Source organism: Pseudopodoces humilis, chromosome 2 (assembly GCF_049639895.1).
Source record: "Pseudopodoces humilis isolate 2021_Gansu_Grassland_sample_001 chromosome 2, ASM4963989v1, whole genome shotgun sequence".
Taxonomy (NCBI): domain Eukaryota; kingdom Metazoa; phylum Chordata; class Aves; order Passeriformes; family Paridae; genus Pseudopodoces; species Pseudopodoces humilis.
Window position 1 is genome coordinate 85,176,261 of NC_142201.1, and position 16,592 is coordinate 85,192,852.

General features: G+C 45.4%; 1 protein-coding gene across 6 annotated transcripts in view; it reads right to left on the bottom strand.

Moving 5' to 3' along the window:
• Positions 1 to 16,592, bottom strand: part of MYO7A (myosin VIIA) — a 101,426-nt gene that overhangs the window by 45,666 nt on the left and 39,168 nt on the right. For 4 of the 6 annotated variants that reach the window (XM_088051943.1, XM_014259764.2, XM_088051944.1 and 1 more), the window contains 12 exons: positions 16,214 to 16,327; positions 15,041 to 15,193; positions 12,090 to 12,107; positions 9,114 to 9,298; positions 7,580 to 7,701; positions 5,655 to 5,797; positions 5,440 to 5,553; positions 4,487 to 4,640; positions 3,743 to 3,819; positions 2,378 to 2,497; positions 1,025 to 1,167; positions 443 to 653 (listed from right to left, as the gene is read on the bottom strand). In XM_088051943.1, the coding sequence (XP_087908069.1) occupies positions 443 to 653; positions 1,025 to 1,167; positions 2,378 to 2,497; positions 3,743 to 3,819; positions 4,487 to 4,640; positions 5,440 to 5,553; positions 5,655 to 5,797; positions 7,580 to 7,701; positions 9,114 to 9,298; positions 12,090 to 12,107; positions 15,041 to 15,193; positions 16,214 to 16,327 (1,554 nt within the window). The remainder of the gene's footprint in view (positions 1 to 442; positions 654 to 1,024; positions 1,168 to 2,377; positions 2,498 to 3,742; positions 3,820 to 4,486; positions 4,641 to 5,439; positions 5,554 to 5,654; positions 5,798 to 7,579; positions 7,702 to 9,113; positions 9,299 to 12,089; positions 12,108 to 15,040; positions 15,194 to 16,213; positions 16,328 to 16,592) is intronic. The other 2 variants (XM_014259765.2, XM_088051942.1) reach the window with 1 other exon arrangement.

A 16,592-nucleotide genomic window follows, 5' to 3' on the forward strand; every position in this document is an offset into this window, starting at 1 on the left:
GAAATAATTTTCCAGTCAATAGCACATTTCTTTCCTGTCTTGGTAATGATGTGCATTTAAGCTGAGAAGTGATATGTTGGAGAAGATATGTCAAGAGCAGAAATTTAGGAAATGTATTAAATATTACTGGTATGTAGTGCTGTATTCAAAATAATGGTCCAAAAAGAGTATATTTATTTATTTATTTATTTTCTCTTAAACTTTGCCAGTAGATGTTTTTGAGCCTCTTGCAGGCATATTTTCCCATCAGAAACTCTTGTTATAGTATGGCTGTGACACTGATGGAAGAAAATTTAAGAGAACAATAAAAACTATAAATAGGCAGGCCACAGGTGAATGTGTGCTTGGGGCTGAGCAGATCTCTCACAGGGTGCCAGCATGTGAGTGCAAAGGGGATAAAATCAGGAGAGTCACTGGCAGCAAGGCTGAGCCCAAAACATACCTTGGGGAACTTGCTCTCCTCGTCAATGAGGGAGATGATGTTCATAGGCTTGATGGCAATCATGTCCAAGGCATCCTGGTTATCAGTGAACTCGATGTGCTGCCAGTTGATGTTCTCCAGGTTGTACTCCTCTTGCTCTAGCTTGAAGACGTGGCGCACAAAGAACTGTTGCAGGTTTTCATTCGCAAAGTTAATGCAAAGCTGCTCAAAACTGTGGAGGGAAGGTCAAGAAAAGGCCACTTTAGATCCACCCTGGTTAATTTCTCTACATTTCTCTTCATGCTTGGAGCAATACTCTCAGACCTTGTCAACCACTCAGTAAGGCTGCTCTTGGCTTAGAATTGCCTTATTGGTTCAGAATATCAGATTTTCTCACAAAACAATGTTATGTGTGTGGTCTAAATCAGTTTAGGGACTCCACTGTCTGCTGCAATTGATTAGCTCTGATAATTTCTCATATAGAAAAAAGCTTGGTCCAACCCAGTCCAGTTCACTTCAGGAGAGGTGAAAGGACTGCAAGACCTTGAGCTTGGGCTTGTGAAGGAGGATTAAGACCTGGTTCTCCTTTTGCAGGCTCCATACCTGTTCACAGTGAAGTTCTCAAAGCCAAAGATGTCAAGAAGGCCAATGGATCTCCTGATACTTTTGAGTTCCTGGGAAGGAGGTCTGTAAATTGCAGCATTGATCTTCTCCACGATCCACACAAAAAGTCGCCCATAAATTCCCTGCAACATCCCAAAGACGGAGCTCACTGAGACAGTTCAGCAGTTTGTCCTGCTAGGCTGTGTCACCACTTCAGCCTTGATGGCATGGGATCTCCTAGAGCATGGCCAGCAACCAGACAGTCCCTGAGGACGTGCTCACCAATGTTTGTGCCTTGGCATGGTTTAAAGCTTCAAGAACCATTATGTAGGTCAAGGAAAACAGACCTGAAAGCCTAGCTAAAAGACAACTGAGAGAAAAAACCCAAATTTGCATAGTGATAAATTTTGGATCTATGGGCTTGCTGTGAAGCCAGATAGTCCCTTCCTTGATTTCCACACATTTCTCTCTAGATCAGCAGAGCAGAGCCATGTTATGCTGCAAGAACATCTTGCTCACTTGAACAAGGTGCTCACTGAAACACTGCAGCACTGGCTGAACAGTCTGATGACCTAATGACACAGATGTTGCTGCTTCAGTAATTCCAGAACTTCATGTTTTAAACTGTTACTATCTTTTATTTTATAAGCTACACCAGTGTGACCAAGAGGGGAGCCCAATTCAAAGGCCCCTCACCACTAGAGAAGACACTGCTAGGATTTGCAGGCTAGTTAGCTATCAAACCAGCTTGATCTACCAATTCCCCACAGATAAAATGAGGACTCAACTTGGCCAAAGCATGCCAATAATGCTTGTCTCGCAATTTTACATGGGGCTGCAAACAGCACAGCAGTGATGCACACCCAGCCCATCAACCTTCATCACTCCAAAGCCTCAAGATGCTCTAAGTGCTCTGATGCTTTCTGGACTGCTCTATCCCTGGCCCTGTGTTGCTCAGCTGTATTTACTGCTGCTTATGCTCCCAAATCCTAAAATTCAGGTGTGGGTGCTAGAGGTGTTGGTAGAGTTGCAGTGATTTACAGCAGTGGAGGATCTTTCCTGCAGCTGAGGTACAGTAATTTCAGAATGCTGGGTCCTTCTGCAGGTCCCCTTGAGTACAGACAATCTCCAGCCCAGACTGCAAATCCCTTGCAGAGCAGGTTACCTAGACTCCTTCCATCTCAACTCTTTGTACATCCCGATTAGAACATGGTTTCAAGGGCATTCGCTGATCTGAGCTCATACGGGCACCAAGCGAGACCCTTTCCCTGTGAAGTGGATGCTCCAGTCTCAGAAGGGGCAGATTTCTTCAGCTTTTCAACAGAAGGCATAAGGAAATGCCCTAAGACTTACCTTTACAAAAGCATCTCTCACATCCAGCGCTTGTTCCATGCTGAGAGGGGTGGAGACAGTCTCACCCCTTGTGATTATAGTCCGGCTGGTAAGGCAGTTCATCACGTCCTGAGGCTCAACCTGACAGAGACAACACCAAACACAGCTGCTGTACAGGGGAGGTACCTCAAATGAAGACACAGGCATTTTCAGAGAGAAAAACTAACATTTTTCTACTGTATTTTAATCTGGAAGGTGTTCTTGTGACTTAGCATGAGATGTTAATGAGGTGTGGGAAGACAGGATGAGAAAGCAAAGCAAAACCTGCAAAGCTGTATGCTACCAGCATGGGTTAAAGCTTTGCATCACCTTGACCCCTTGTTACACTTCTTCAGGGAAATGTCCACTCCCTAAGTGGGCAGAGAGCTGTGGATCACACTCTGGGACCAGCAGTGCCTATGGAGATGAGATGCCCTGAGGGATCCCTGTTAGCTCTTGAGAAGGCCACTGAAGAATGCTCCAGTCACTGCATGGATGGTTTAAGTGAGAGCCATCTCACCTCACTTCAGATACACAGGGTGTATATGACGTTGGTCTCAAGTACCATTACAGACTTTATATCAGTGAGGGAACACCCTGCCTCAGGGACTGAGGTATTTTGTATGCCCTTTCTAGGACATGCCACCAGTGCCCTCTGATGTGCCACCAGAGGGTCTGTTTCTATCTGCTGGTATGAAGGGGAATTCAGATATTCTGATCATGTAATCATAGGACAATTTGGGTTGAAGGCATCTTTAAAGATCATATAGTTTCAACTCCCCAACAGGAAGAGTTTCTGCTAGACCGGGTTTCTCAAAGTCCCATCACACCTGGCCTAGAACATTCCCACAAGTGGAGCAGATGCAAAATCCCTGGGCCACCTGCTCCAGTGCCTCACCACCCTCAGTGATGAATTTCTTAATATCTAATTTAAACCTGTCCTCTTTCAGTTTGAAGTCATTCCCCCTTGTCCTATCATTCCATGCCCTTGTCAAAAGTCCCTCCTCCAGCTCACTTATAGCCCCTCTAGGTACTGAAACAGGCTCTAAGCTGTCCTCAGAGACTTCTCTTCTCCAGACTGAAACAGCCCAAATCTCTCATCCTGTCTCTATAGAAGCGATGCTCCAGCCCTCTGAGGATCTTTGTAGCCTCCTCTGGCTACTCAGCCCAGATGGAGACATTCACCTTCATGCTCCCAATGCAGGACACAATATGGCTCACCCACACCTCTTCAGCCTCCTAGAGCTGGTGGTGCAAGGAGAGGCTGGCTCAGATGAAGCTTTGCCACAATGCTAAAAACCTGGGATCGAATCAGAAAGGGAACAGCAGCACTGCAGGGCCACTCACCTCTAGCAATGTTGCTGCGGTGATGAGCGATGCTGACTGAACAACCTCGCAGGCATCCAGGTTGTCATAGGTCCGAGCTGGGGAAAGAAAAACAGAGGGAAAGCCATCAGCAAGGGACATGTCTCTGTAGAAAGTGGATAGGGTGAGGGAAAGGGTCGTTCTCCATTGCCTCTGTGTGATGTCCTGGCAAAATCTGGCCATCGGAAGGAAGAGAAAACTTCACGCATCTGCTGGAGTCCTGCTGCTGGCTGCAAAGGACCTGTACTCTGCTCTGCCAGACCAGACAGTAAAGAATGTAGAAATGTTTCTAGCATCTAAGTGCTTTAGGCTTCTCTCTTCCAAAGAGGCTTTTTAAATCACTGTGTCATTTCTTACAGCTGAGTTTGGTACATTTACAAAGGTGTATCCAATCACAGTTGGCAGGCACCTGTCAAACACTCCATTAGTCTCTCTTTGTAAAATCTGAGTCTACTGAATGGCCTGTGGCCATATTCAACCTCACAACACTCAGAAAATATGAATGTCATTGAGCACACTGCAGCCTGGCAGCCCTGCTGTGGGCAGGTGGAATTATTCCTTACTCCTTGTCCTTACAAATGCCACAAAAAACACCTGAGTCCCTGGCATGGCACCATGGCAGATGTTCTGGATGCAGTCCTCCATCTCTAAGCTTAGCTCCCTGTCAGCATGCAGAATAAAGCGCAGCAGTGCACTGGACCATGTCCCTGTATTTTGTCCTTTTACCTTCATACTGCAGGTTGCCCATGTGCAGGATGGCAGCCAGCAGCTTGGAGATCTCCCAGTTCTCGGTGTCGGTGAACATGAGGACCTTCATAGCGGAGCGGATATTGGCGTACTCCTTGCTATCATCTCTGCCATCACAGGTCGTGCAGTTACCCTGGGGAGGCAAACAGGGCACACACTGCATGGGGCAAAGCCAGGGAACACTGGGGTGTAACCTTCAGCTATCAGGGCTTCCCCCAGCAATGTTTTGTTTAAGGGATGCTGAACTTGTGGATCTGGCTCTGCCCTTTGTCATGATCTATGATTCAGTGCTCAGCCTTGTCACCTACACTTACTCTGTCGTCCCCCAGTACCCTGTGTCTGACTCCTATCAGCAGAAGAGAAGAAGCTCTCTAAGATGGGGATAGAGAGCTAGAGGCTCCCACTGATCCAGTTAGAAAGCTGGGTCCCAGCCTTGTTGATGACCCACCAGCCTTAATTACACCTGCTTCTATCAGCTCCTCTGGATATCAACACTGGTATATAGGGAGTGGGGTGGAGATTGCTGGTTCTGTCAGACACCTGGAGCACACACAGCTCAGCCCCATATTCTGCTGAAAGCCTGCCATCCAGACAAGCACTCTATTATACCTCTGCCTCAAGAGCAGCAGGTCTTATCTAACACCCTGGTTACTTCCAAACACGTGGCATGGGCACCATACAACATCCCATCCAAGCTTGCGTCCTACTTCACAGAAAGTGTGGAAACAGCCTGGTCTAGACACAGGGATTAAGGATTTCCACTAAGACTATGAGCCTTGTGGTGGTGAGACAAAGAGATCCATCAAACCTTGTGGCTAAGGCTCAGGAACGTCACAACCAGCAAAGCAGCTCTTGGCTGCAGAAGGACCTCTTTTTTCCTTCTCTCTTGCTAAGAACCTTTCACCACCAAACCTGTTTCACTGCTCTCTCACCATCGCTAGGTAGTTATAGTCTGTGGCTTTCCCGAGACCCAGCTTCTTCTTCTGCTCCATGGTCATTCCTCTCAGCATGCAGTAGAACACGTGGTAATTCCTCTCATCCTGGGCCTGCAGGAGAAGAGAAAGTGTCAGCTCTGCGAGGAGAACAGCACAGCAAAGTCTAGCTGCCTGAGCGCCAGCTCCCGCGCCTTGCAGGTGTATCACCTTACCTGCCTGCACACCCGGGACTTCTCCAGCAGGTACTGCTCAATCTTTGCCCCCTCTATGGCTCCCCTTTTGTTGAAGTGGATATCGATGTACTTCCCAAATCTGCTGGAATTGTCATTACGGATGGTCTTCGCGTTCCCGAAAGCTGCAAGAATTACGGTGAGTTAGAGAGGATCTGATGTAGGGAGGATGATGGATATGGTGTCATGGGAGGAAAAAGTCAAAAGAGTGAAGCTGAGAGGGTTAAAAGCAGCCCCAAAGCCTTCCCTTAAGTTTGGCTGGATCAATTTCCTCTCAGTGTGATTTTCCTCTTGTTTCCAGAGGAAAACAAGATGTATATTGGATGACTGTCCTTGGAAATACAGAGAGAGCACAGAGGAGAAAGCTTGGGAATGGGGTCACCTTATCCAAGAAGAAGGGCTAGGGCAGCAGGACTTTGGCAGCAGCTGATGAAATAGAAGAGAGTTGAGCAAGAGTGGCAGCAGTGTGAAAGGTGACACTGTGCAGAAAATGACAGAGATGCTGGTGAATGATTTGAGGACTGAGAAGGAAAGTAAAGGGAAAATACATCCAAAAGGGAAATACAGACAACTTAGCCAACCTTCAGCAGGAGACTTCTCCCTGCAAACAGACTGTGCAGAGAAAGGTACCCATGTCCATCCTCTTTTCGGTCTGAATGAGTGCCCTAAGCCAGCACACCCTGCAGTTTCTGCTCCAGGATTTCTGGCAGGTGATGGGCATGTGCTTGAATTACAGAGCCTCTCTTTCCTGAATCTCAGCAGGGACTAAATGCATATTCAATAGTGTCCTGCCTGCTTGTCACATTTCTGTTGATTCCTAGAGGGTTATTTACCAAGCAGTGGATATAAAAATCATAGAATGGTTTGGGTTGGAAGGGACCTTCAAGATCATCTAGTTCCAACCCCTCTGCCAAGGGCAAGGATACTTCCCACTAGACTAGGCTGATCAAACCTCCATCATTAGAGAACAACCCCAAGGTTATTCTTTAAGGAAAATGTGATTTTTCTGCACAAGCATGAAAGGCATATCTAGCATCATGTTGGGTCAAGAGGGTCAGATAACCTATTTAATTTACAGATATCCAATTAAAATAGTGGGGTTGATCACAGTAACAGCTTGCCAATGAACCTATTAAGGCCACAAGCTGAGTCTCATTATCTGGTTCTTTCCTGGACTCCTCTATTTCTTCTTCTGCATTCTGCTGCCATTCACTGATCTTGGAAGGAAAAGGTGGGATTTGCTATTGTATACAGCCAGCACAAGGTGCTGGGAAGCTGAGGTCCTATTAAACTGATGTTTTATGGAACCATCAAAGAATAAGAATAGGATTTTTGCACCTATGGCCAAAAAAAAAGCAAATAATTAGTTAGCTGAATGCAGCACTGAGGGGATATTGATGCTCTGCATGCAGTCCAGCACTGGAAGAGGTGGTGAGATTTTTCAAAAGAGCTTTGATTGAACATCAGATGCACAAAAAAGTATTAATCAGCACTTTTACACCCTACACACAGAATTAGGTAAGATTCAGGGTTTTGTACAGATTTTTTTGGGGGAACAAAAGTACTGTTTTAAGTAGAAAACCACTTTTTTTCCCAGTTTTTAAGTAACAAAACAGTTGAAAAAAAAATTCAGGTCAGCTGAAATGCTTTGCTTTCAACAATAGTTGTCAAAAATATGAGAGGAAAACAGGTTCTAACAGCTCAAATCAGAGAATATTAGTCTTGTGAAAAATAAATTCAGATGGCAAGAATCTGTGTTTAGTACAGGTGTACTTAAGAAAGTTTTGTCACTTTTTTGGAAACCCGAAGTGTGACATAAGTGATTTACATTTGGTTATATTTTATGGTTCCTGAATTTGTTTTTTATTTTTTCCAGCAAAATAATTCTTTATTATCTGAGGCCTCACCTTCCAAGATGGGGTTTGCCTCCAGGACCTGCTGCTCAATCCAGGAGTGCTGACCACTGATTGCTGCCAGGAATTGCAGAATCAGTTTTGTACTTTCTGTCTTCCCTGCTCCGGATTCTCCACTGCAAAGACAACAGGAGTGGAGGTTAGTGAAAGCCATGCTGCCTCCCTGCCAATGTCCCTCCCTCTGTCTCCAAAGGAACTTCTGTCTCTGTGTCTCTGCTGTTAGCGTAGGCAGGATGAGACCACTAAGGATGGGTTTCCACCATCCCAAGGACCGGTTCTGGGACAAATGGTAGGGGATGGTACCAGACAGCTTCCAGCCAAGATCCAGATTTGCTCTGTGTTCCGTTTGGCCCAAGCTGTTGCTTGAGTTTCAGTATCCCCAGCAAATGTTGTCATTCAATCAGCACTAAGAGGGTCATGAAGTACTTTCAGTCAGTGCTTTTCCAGGTATGATCACCAGACCATGACCCTGTGGTCCAGGATCTAGCTGTCCCATGTTCCCATGGGACATCTTCATCACCAGTCTTGAGTAGACTGTGAAATACAGCCCTTTAACAGCAAGGACTTCCACAGGTCTCCTAGGCTTTTTCTAACAAGGAGCAGGTGGGAGAGGAGAAGCTTATGGGGCAGGAAAACCAAAGTTACTCCTCAAACTTTTCACTGAAAGATAACCTCAGTTATCTTGTGAGGGGCTGAGCAGAAATATTTGGGTGAGTCTATGGTGCGTCTGATACATGGGGTAGCCAAAATAAGTGACCAAAACAGACCTTTCTGACATTGAGTATCCAGCTCTGGCCTCATGGGCAAACTGTTTCACTTTTCAGGCCACTGCCACACTGCATTAACTCTCCCATGGGCCCCACATGATGCTTTTTTAGACCAGGAAAATAAGCCTTCCTGAATGGCCTTTTCAGACTCATGTATCTGAAATACTGCACATGGGATGTTCCAGAGTTACAGTTTTTTATTCAATGAAACTTAGGGTAGGCATGCCTTGGGGAAAAGGGTGCCTCAAACGAAAAGGATTGTGGGTTCAGAATTTATAGGATCATGTTGGAGGGCTGATACAACCATTTGGGACAGATACTGGAGGGAACTATACCCATAATAGTGACCAGGCACTTCTTGATACCCAAGGTTGATCGGTCCAGAGCAGAGCATGCATGGAGACACCGTTCAGGAGTCTGAATGACCAAGCCTGTCCCTGGCCCTTCCTTGTGAGAAAGTATCAATGTTTGCAGTTTTGATGTCTGTAGGAGTATTGAGCTTTAATTTAAAAGTGGGGGTTAAAAAGAAACATGAGATCTATTGGGTTGTAAGGGTAAATACTAAAGTATTGATAAAGCACCTTTGCTAGGAACAGTGACAGAGAACAGAGACCACCTCTGCACCAGGAATATGTAGATGGAAGATCTAATCAGTCATTCAGTGTCTGATTCTATCTGATAAGCTGTTCCAAATCAAGCATGTTGCATCTGCTCAGCACCTGCCTTCAGGATTTGGCCCACTTGGAAACTCAGCAACTCACCTTATGATACAACACTGGTCCTTGTTGTTGCGCTGCATGTTGAAGTAGCAGTTGTCAGCAATGGCGAAGATGTGTGGTGGCATCTCACCAATCTTTTTGTTGGTGTAGAGGCGTATCTGCTCCGGTGAGTAGATGGGTAGGAGCTGGTAGGGGTTTACTGCCACCAGTATTGAACCTGTATATGTCTGGAGGAGAAGCACATGAAGGTTATGGGGACAGTGAGGTGTAGCTGAGAGACTTTGCAGCTTGCATGGGATGTGGATGGAGGCCAGAAAAATCAAGGCTTTTTAAAAGCTGGATGAAAGATGATGCTCAAGTCAGGGATGCTTGCAGGGAGTAAAATGGGAACAGAAGTCCCAAAATACCTAAATCAGTTCATATTCAGCCTTGCTTATGCACAGCATGGTTTCAAACCTTAATTCATATTTTGTATGCTCTCAGTTAAGATTCAGAGTCTTAAGAGAAGCTCATGTTTGCAAAATTATCACCAGAGCCAGCATACATGCATACACATCTACTGCACTGCACGTACTATGAGAAACCATAGATGAAAGAAACCTGACAACCATTCCCATATCTCACAGCAGGACCAGCTGGATCCAAACCATTCCTTCAGATGACTATCTAACCTGATTTCATCAATCCACAGCAGCTGCTAAGCTTCTCTCTGCAATGCATTCTTCGCTACCCTCTCTGCCTAGCCAAATCTCTCCATACTTCAGTTTAAACCTTGTCCTGTGCAGATGGGTATTGCCCACAAAGTCCTGACATATTCCTTCTCATCTATCTCTGAAACTTTGGCCTTTGGTCCAGCTCTCCTGGGCCTTGGGTAGCAAACTCCTCTGTAGCATCTTGCTCTTTCATTTTTGCCCTTCCAAAAGCTGTTTCTCTCAAGCCTCTCATCAAAGTACTCATGAACTTTGTTATGTTGCTCAGATGTAGTGGAGGAGGAGGTTTGGCCACATCCCAAGCTCAAGGTAGAGAATAAGGATCTCCTTGCCCTGTTTCATCTGTCTAAAAGTCAGTGTCCAGAGCAGGTGAGCCAACAGGCCTCCACCTTGGGTTAGCCAAGGGGCGTGAGATGAAGGCTACTTTCACTCTGTGACTTCAAAGAATTCAAGTCACTTTCTCTAGGTTAATTTTTAGCAACTGAAGTTACGAAATTAATCTCACCTTTCTTTCCTGGGTAGAAAAAGCTGTGAAAGTTCCCTCACTACTGCATATATTTTTTCAGGAAACAAAACAAGTAATTTCAACATTCATATAGTCCTTATGGGTTTTCATCTGCATGGCCTAAACCCAGTAAGGCTTTGGCACAAAGCAGCAAAGTGCCACAGCCAAGGATGGTCGTTGGGGAGAAGAAATAATTTGCCACCATCTACACAAAACTTGCCACCAGTCTGGGCCTCCGGAAGGCAGCCAGTAGGTGGCAATTGTGTCCCATAGTAGGGATGATGAAAGCCATTAGGGGTTCCTCACCTTCTAGTCTCATAGCCAACACAAGAGAGCAACTTTCATTTTAATCCCTTGCGAGGTTTGACTTTGCAGTGGTAATTGGGAAAGAACACCCTACTCTTCTCTGTAACAGGGGATTATGTGTCAGTAAGGGAAAAAAGCTCTTTGAGCTCCAGAACAATATTGTCCTAAGTCCAAAGGGTAGAAATTGGCTGTGAAATCATGTAGACTTGATTTTAGAAAAAGAAGGTATTGAAAAAGGGAGTAGAGACGTCTCTGAGAAGCCTTCAAAGGGAACAGAACAGGAAACCTCAGTGCTCAGAGAAGGAGGAAGCTCAATTTCTAAATGGGATTATGACATCAAGATCCCTAATGAAGACTCCTTTGAGTCCTATCTAAGATATTTGAAAAATTCTTTCCCTCTTTATTTATTCCAGGTTAATTTTAGGGACATTTCTCACTTTCTTTGAGCCTCTTTAAAAAAAACAAAACCCTAACTCCTTTCAGAGGCTTCTGAAATCCCTCCATTTCAGCCACTCTGGTCTGCCCTGCCAGAAATGTAAACAGAGAGGCTTTTAAAGGTGTTAACCATTGGGAATGTTTTCTGGATGCTCTCACTGACCCTTCCCTTGTGATCTACAAAACACTTTGTCAGCATGAACTGTTGTACTATTGCTTGTTTTCATAGGTCATTCCTAGTTGATAAATAATCACAATTTTCCCAATTCTCACAGCTGACAGAAGGCAAAACTTTGTTCACTCTGTTGACGAGGGGCCAAAGGGCACGTCCAAGGAAATAGTAACACACTGGTTTCTATTGCTGGGTGATGTCAAAGCCCTTTTCTGTTGGAAAAATAAAGCTCCACTGAGAGCAGGGACTCTGCTGTAGCTGACCACAGGAACCACATCTCACAGCAAATTCATTACTGCCTGCATGACCTACATTTTAATTAGCCCCAAACAAATCCTTTCTGAGCCTGCTTCCCTTGCTACCCAGAACACCATGGCTGACTTCATCTGGATTGTTATGGGGTTAAAGCTCTACCAAACATTACTGCATTTTGGCAGCCCTTAGAGAGCAGCAGCAGGCACTGGTTTCATCTTCAGATAAAGAGATTTAACCTTACTCACAAGTCCAAACTCCCCACCAGACTGACTCTCTTTGTACTCAACATATTTTGTCTTGCTGTATGCAAGCAAAACTAAGGGAAAGAAGCCGTTGTTGAAGATTTTCATATTTTGCTGCAGACATTTCTTCCCTTCAAGTTAAGGCCATTACTGAGAAGCTTAAAGCTTTAACCACATTCACAGGTTGGGGACTTTCCAGCTCTGGGAAGTTGTCACAACTTCACCATGTGGGTCAAGCTCTGCACAGAGAAGATGGTTGCTCTCAGTGCATTTACAAAGCAGCAGCAATGGTGGTGTGAAGTAAATGAGAAGGCCACAATGGTGAACAGAAAAAGTGATCCAGTGGAAGGCATGGCAGCAATTGCAAATGACATTGCCAAGAGTCATACTTACCCTCCCGCCGCAGTTTGTCTTATGAGTAAAATGTGAGGGAGAAGAAAAAGGGAAATTATATTTTATTAGAGCAGAACCACATCCTCCACAAAGCTAAGGACACAAGGAAACAAGAGGAACCGAAGTCCCAATGGAAAAGCAATCATTTACACAGCAGGCTCAGAAATCCTTTCAAGCAGTGAAACTTCACTATCTTTAAGACAGGGCTAATTATACCACAGAGAAAAGCACCTCAGCAGACTGGGTGTCCCCTGCACACATGGCATCCATATGGTACCTTGGCTTTGCAAAACTGTCATCAATATTTACCACATCTGACACAAATCCACTCCTCCTAGTGGCATCATTCTTAACTACTTAAGTGCAACCTTAATCTAAGGTTGGGCTCCTGAGCCTCCAACTACACACCTGTAGACAGAAGTGGTTTGCATACCTCTCTATCAAGCTATGTACTCTCTGTCATTTTGAGAGTGTCATTCTGATTTCGAGATTGCACTAATTGCTGTGCTGTGCCCAGTTCTTGGGCTGGCACTCTAAAGCCATTAGTGGTGTGGAGCAATCAAGACACGGTAACCTGGAACCTCTGTGATGCAAATGTCTTTGTGGGATGTGGCCATCCCTTAGGCAGGAACTCTGTAGGATGCACTGCACTGTCACCATCGGACCAGAAGAACTTGCAGAGAAACTGATGTGGTTATTGTGTCACTTCAGGCCAAATCACCACCCATACTTACCTCCAGGCCAAAAGATGCCCTTTGCATCAGCCCTTATTAGGATGACACTTTGCCCAGTGCTTGTTTGTGCTCCTAATCTTCCTGGATGCCTGTGAATAGCTTGACAAGGGAGCTCAAAGATAGAGCTTTCAGGAAGGAGCTTGGTGTATTCACAGGCAATCCGATACTGCACACAGGGAATTGTATCTGAGGACCTTTGGTCACTTGGAGAGGCAAAGGCACTTTCTGGGTAGCACAGACACCCCAAAAGAGACACACGGACACCACTGACAAAATAACCAACCCGACCCAAACTTTCCCAGAGAGAGCAGCAGGAATCCACTTTGTGCCACCACAGGGTGCCCACAAGCAAGGGAAAAAAGGGCAATGCTCAATGGGTAAACACAAGTTCCTTGAATGAGCCAATCAGCTACAAATTATTGGCCATCAGTACTTCTTGAGTGGCATTCAGCTTGCTTGAATTCAGTTATCCACATGAGTAATGCACCTAACCTTGACGACGGATGTGCTCGGAGCTGGGAGAGGTTGGACTGTAGACACCCAGCCTAAAATTTTCTTTCAACATAAACTCCTCTATGATATCCAAGCTCCAGTCAACTTTAAAGCATCTGAGAGGCAGTTCTGTTTGCATAGCTGAAAGGCAATTTTGTCTCTGTTGGCTCTATTCACTCCTCTGGTGACTGCCATGGGTACCATGGTGGAAACACCACCTCAAGTATGAATCTGGGCTGTTAACTTGCTAGTGTATCATTATAAATGGCGAGAAATTTTAATCATAAGGGGAGAAATCCAGTTCATCTAACATGGGAATAGTTTTCTGGTTGTACTCTTTTTGTCTAAACTGACAATACGGGGGACTTCGGCATCATGCACAACAAATAAAATGTCTGAGTGAGAGATGCATTTGGAGGTCTCTATTCTCCTCCAAGCTTTGGGGACTTATGGGTGCCTTTTCAGCACCCATGTCCCCTTCCTCCAGGATTGGACTTCATCTCTGAAAGAAGAGATAGATATGTCCCAGAAAGGGGGCAAGGAACTATCGTATTTACAGCCTGTGAAGCAGAGTGGTGTCTTCTCCATCACTGCCCAGCCCTAATCCAAAAATATCCTACCAAAAAGCACTGCACATCAAGCAGTGATGAACAAACAGACTTGATAGATAAAATCCCATCCATACTCTGTTAGCTTATATTATCTGTGAAGTCTGTCTGTCTTGCAATTCCCTCCGGCCTGAAAATCTAGTAGTCTCTAGAGCCTTTTAAAAATTAGATGACCAGGAGGCTTTGCCAAGGCCTTCAAAGCCACAGCAGGACATGACTGAGCTGACCTTAGGAAGGACACTGATGTCCTCAGAGATCAACTGCCAGGATCCCAGGAAACCCAGGACTAATAAGTCATGAACACAGACTGGGAAGGTTTTAGAGGTGTTCTGGGAGTTACTCACTTCTTTGTTCCCAGTTATTTCATACATGCCCCTCTCTATCCTTTCTCCACCCCCTCCTCCTCCAGCAGTGGTTGTCTTCACCCCTCTGGGTTAAACAAGTTAATAGTTCAGAGGGAGAGGGCAGAAGGGTCACATTCAGCATGTAGTTTACAACTCTACAGAAGTTTTTGCTTTAGGATGACGATATCATGCTCACGGCCTGGGCTGAACTGGTTATTCTGTGTGCAGAAAGCTAATGCACATGCCCAAAACTTCTACAGGGGTGGGACAGCAAGGTGGTGTGGACTTTTCCCATCACCTAACTCATGGGGTCTTTCACTGGGGTATCTAGAAGCTCTGCAATATCCTCCAAAGTCAGAAGCCCTTCACAACCTGGGACAAGGTGAAGGTAGAAACGCAGATGCTCAGTGTCGCCCTGAGAATCAGGCCATCGATACTGTTTTTGTACATGTTCTAGCCACTTTCCCAGGAAAGTAATTATAAACACAGGTGTTTATACATTCCATTAAAGATGCGCCTTTTGATGGACGTCTCTCACGGCCAGTGTCATTGGGAAAGTGTTAACCTGACTATCCAATCCCTGGTTGTGGTCAGAAACTTATAAATACTGAAAGGAAAAATAAAGTTTGCTCTTTCCTTCACCACACCTCGAACTGCGTCTGTGTGACTCATTTTGTGTCCAACAGCAACAGCTCAGTTGAATCAGGGTTCCCACCCACAGGGGTTCCCCAGGGCTAAGGAGAGCAGGGGGTGGAGGTGAGGTGGACACTCACATAGATGAGGTGCTCCCGATAACGGATCAGCAGGTTCCTGAGAATTCCCGCCTCGTTCAGGTCCCCTAGGCGGATCATGTCCTCCACTCCGTGGATGGAGGTGGGGTGCATGGGTTTGATGTGGCTGGCATTCTGTGGGGAAATCCAGTGCTCCTGGGAAAAGAGCAAGGCCACAGAAAAGTAAGTCAAATGAGAGACTACTAGGATGGAAGATACAAACAGCCCACCCCAAAGACAAGGACCAGACAGAAGAACATACACAAGAGATCATCAGCACATCTGCCACAGCTTCTATTCCTGGGGCAAGGCAGTGATGAATTTGAAAGATTTGTAACAGAAGAAGGAAAACATCTTTTTACTGGAGTTTTATTGGAGCAACAAGAGACAGGAGACACAAGCCATCCTGGCAGGAACCTCCTCCAGGGCAATATGGTCACCTAGCACATCAGGGGAGTTTATAACAAATAGAAAATTTGTCTTCCCCTTCACAACTGCATTTTCACATCACTGCTTAACCCTCTGCCACAAAATACTCTTGAGCAGAGAGAAGTAGATTTAGAAAAAGAGAAATGTATGGACAGGGGTGACAAAGTCATACTTTTATTGGCAGTGTTATTTAGACTCACCACTTCTAAGGGCTTCAAAAGCCACTACAAATTGCCCACAAGGACCCTGCCAAACCAAACCTCTATTACCCTTGCGGGGAGTGAGAGCATTTACAATTGCCTCAGCAAGGAAAAAAAAAAAAGCAGCATAGAGAAGCACCTTGATACAGACCTTACTCTAAAATAGCCACCACTGAACAAAAATATGGGAGGGAAATTGAAGGAGAACCAGTGTTTGGGCACATCAGGTATTGGTAGGAGGTAAGGAAGGACTGGATAACAACTGGAACTTCAGGTTGAGGAGGGTGTGCTCAAATAGCTACCTAAATGTCTTTTGGGGACTTCTGCTATCATTGTTCTCAAGGAGGTTCTAATTTTGCACTCCCAGTACAGCTACAAAAACAGGGACACAACATTGTCTTGCCTTTACAAATAGAAAACTATGGCACAGTTAATTCCCAAGGACATACAGGAAGTCCATAACAAAGTTGATTTTCATGGCCCTGGGATCCCTGGCCTAGCAAAGCCATAGAGTTGAAGAAGGGACATCACAAGCCTTTGTACATACATTGCCTTCATCATCCACGACCTGGATCTGTCCAGAATCACACAGTTTAACCACCGCTCCAATGGGGACGTCGAATTCCCGCCCAGTTTTGAGGTCCATCCACACATAATCCCCCTGGAAGCAAAGACAGCATAGTTATACTCAGTGCTGCAGGGAGTTCAGCATCCCTTGGGATATGAGTTGTTGATGTTTTGTACCCAAGTCATTAACACAAGTCAAATGACTTCCCTCGCAAACCACAAACCACCCCTTTACACAGAGGCTCAGGAAAGCAGATGTTTTGCTTGGGGATGTGGTTTAGTGGTGAACACGCTGGTGCTGGGTTAATGGCTGGACTTGAAGATCTCAGAAGTCTTTTCCAACCTTAGTGATTCCATGA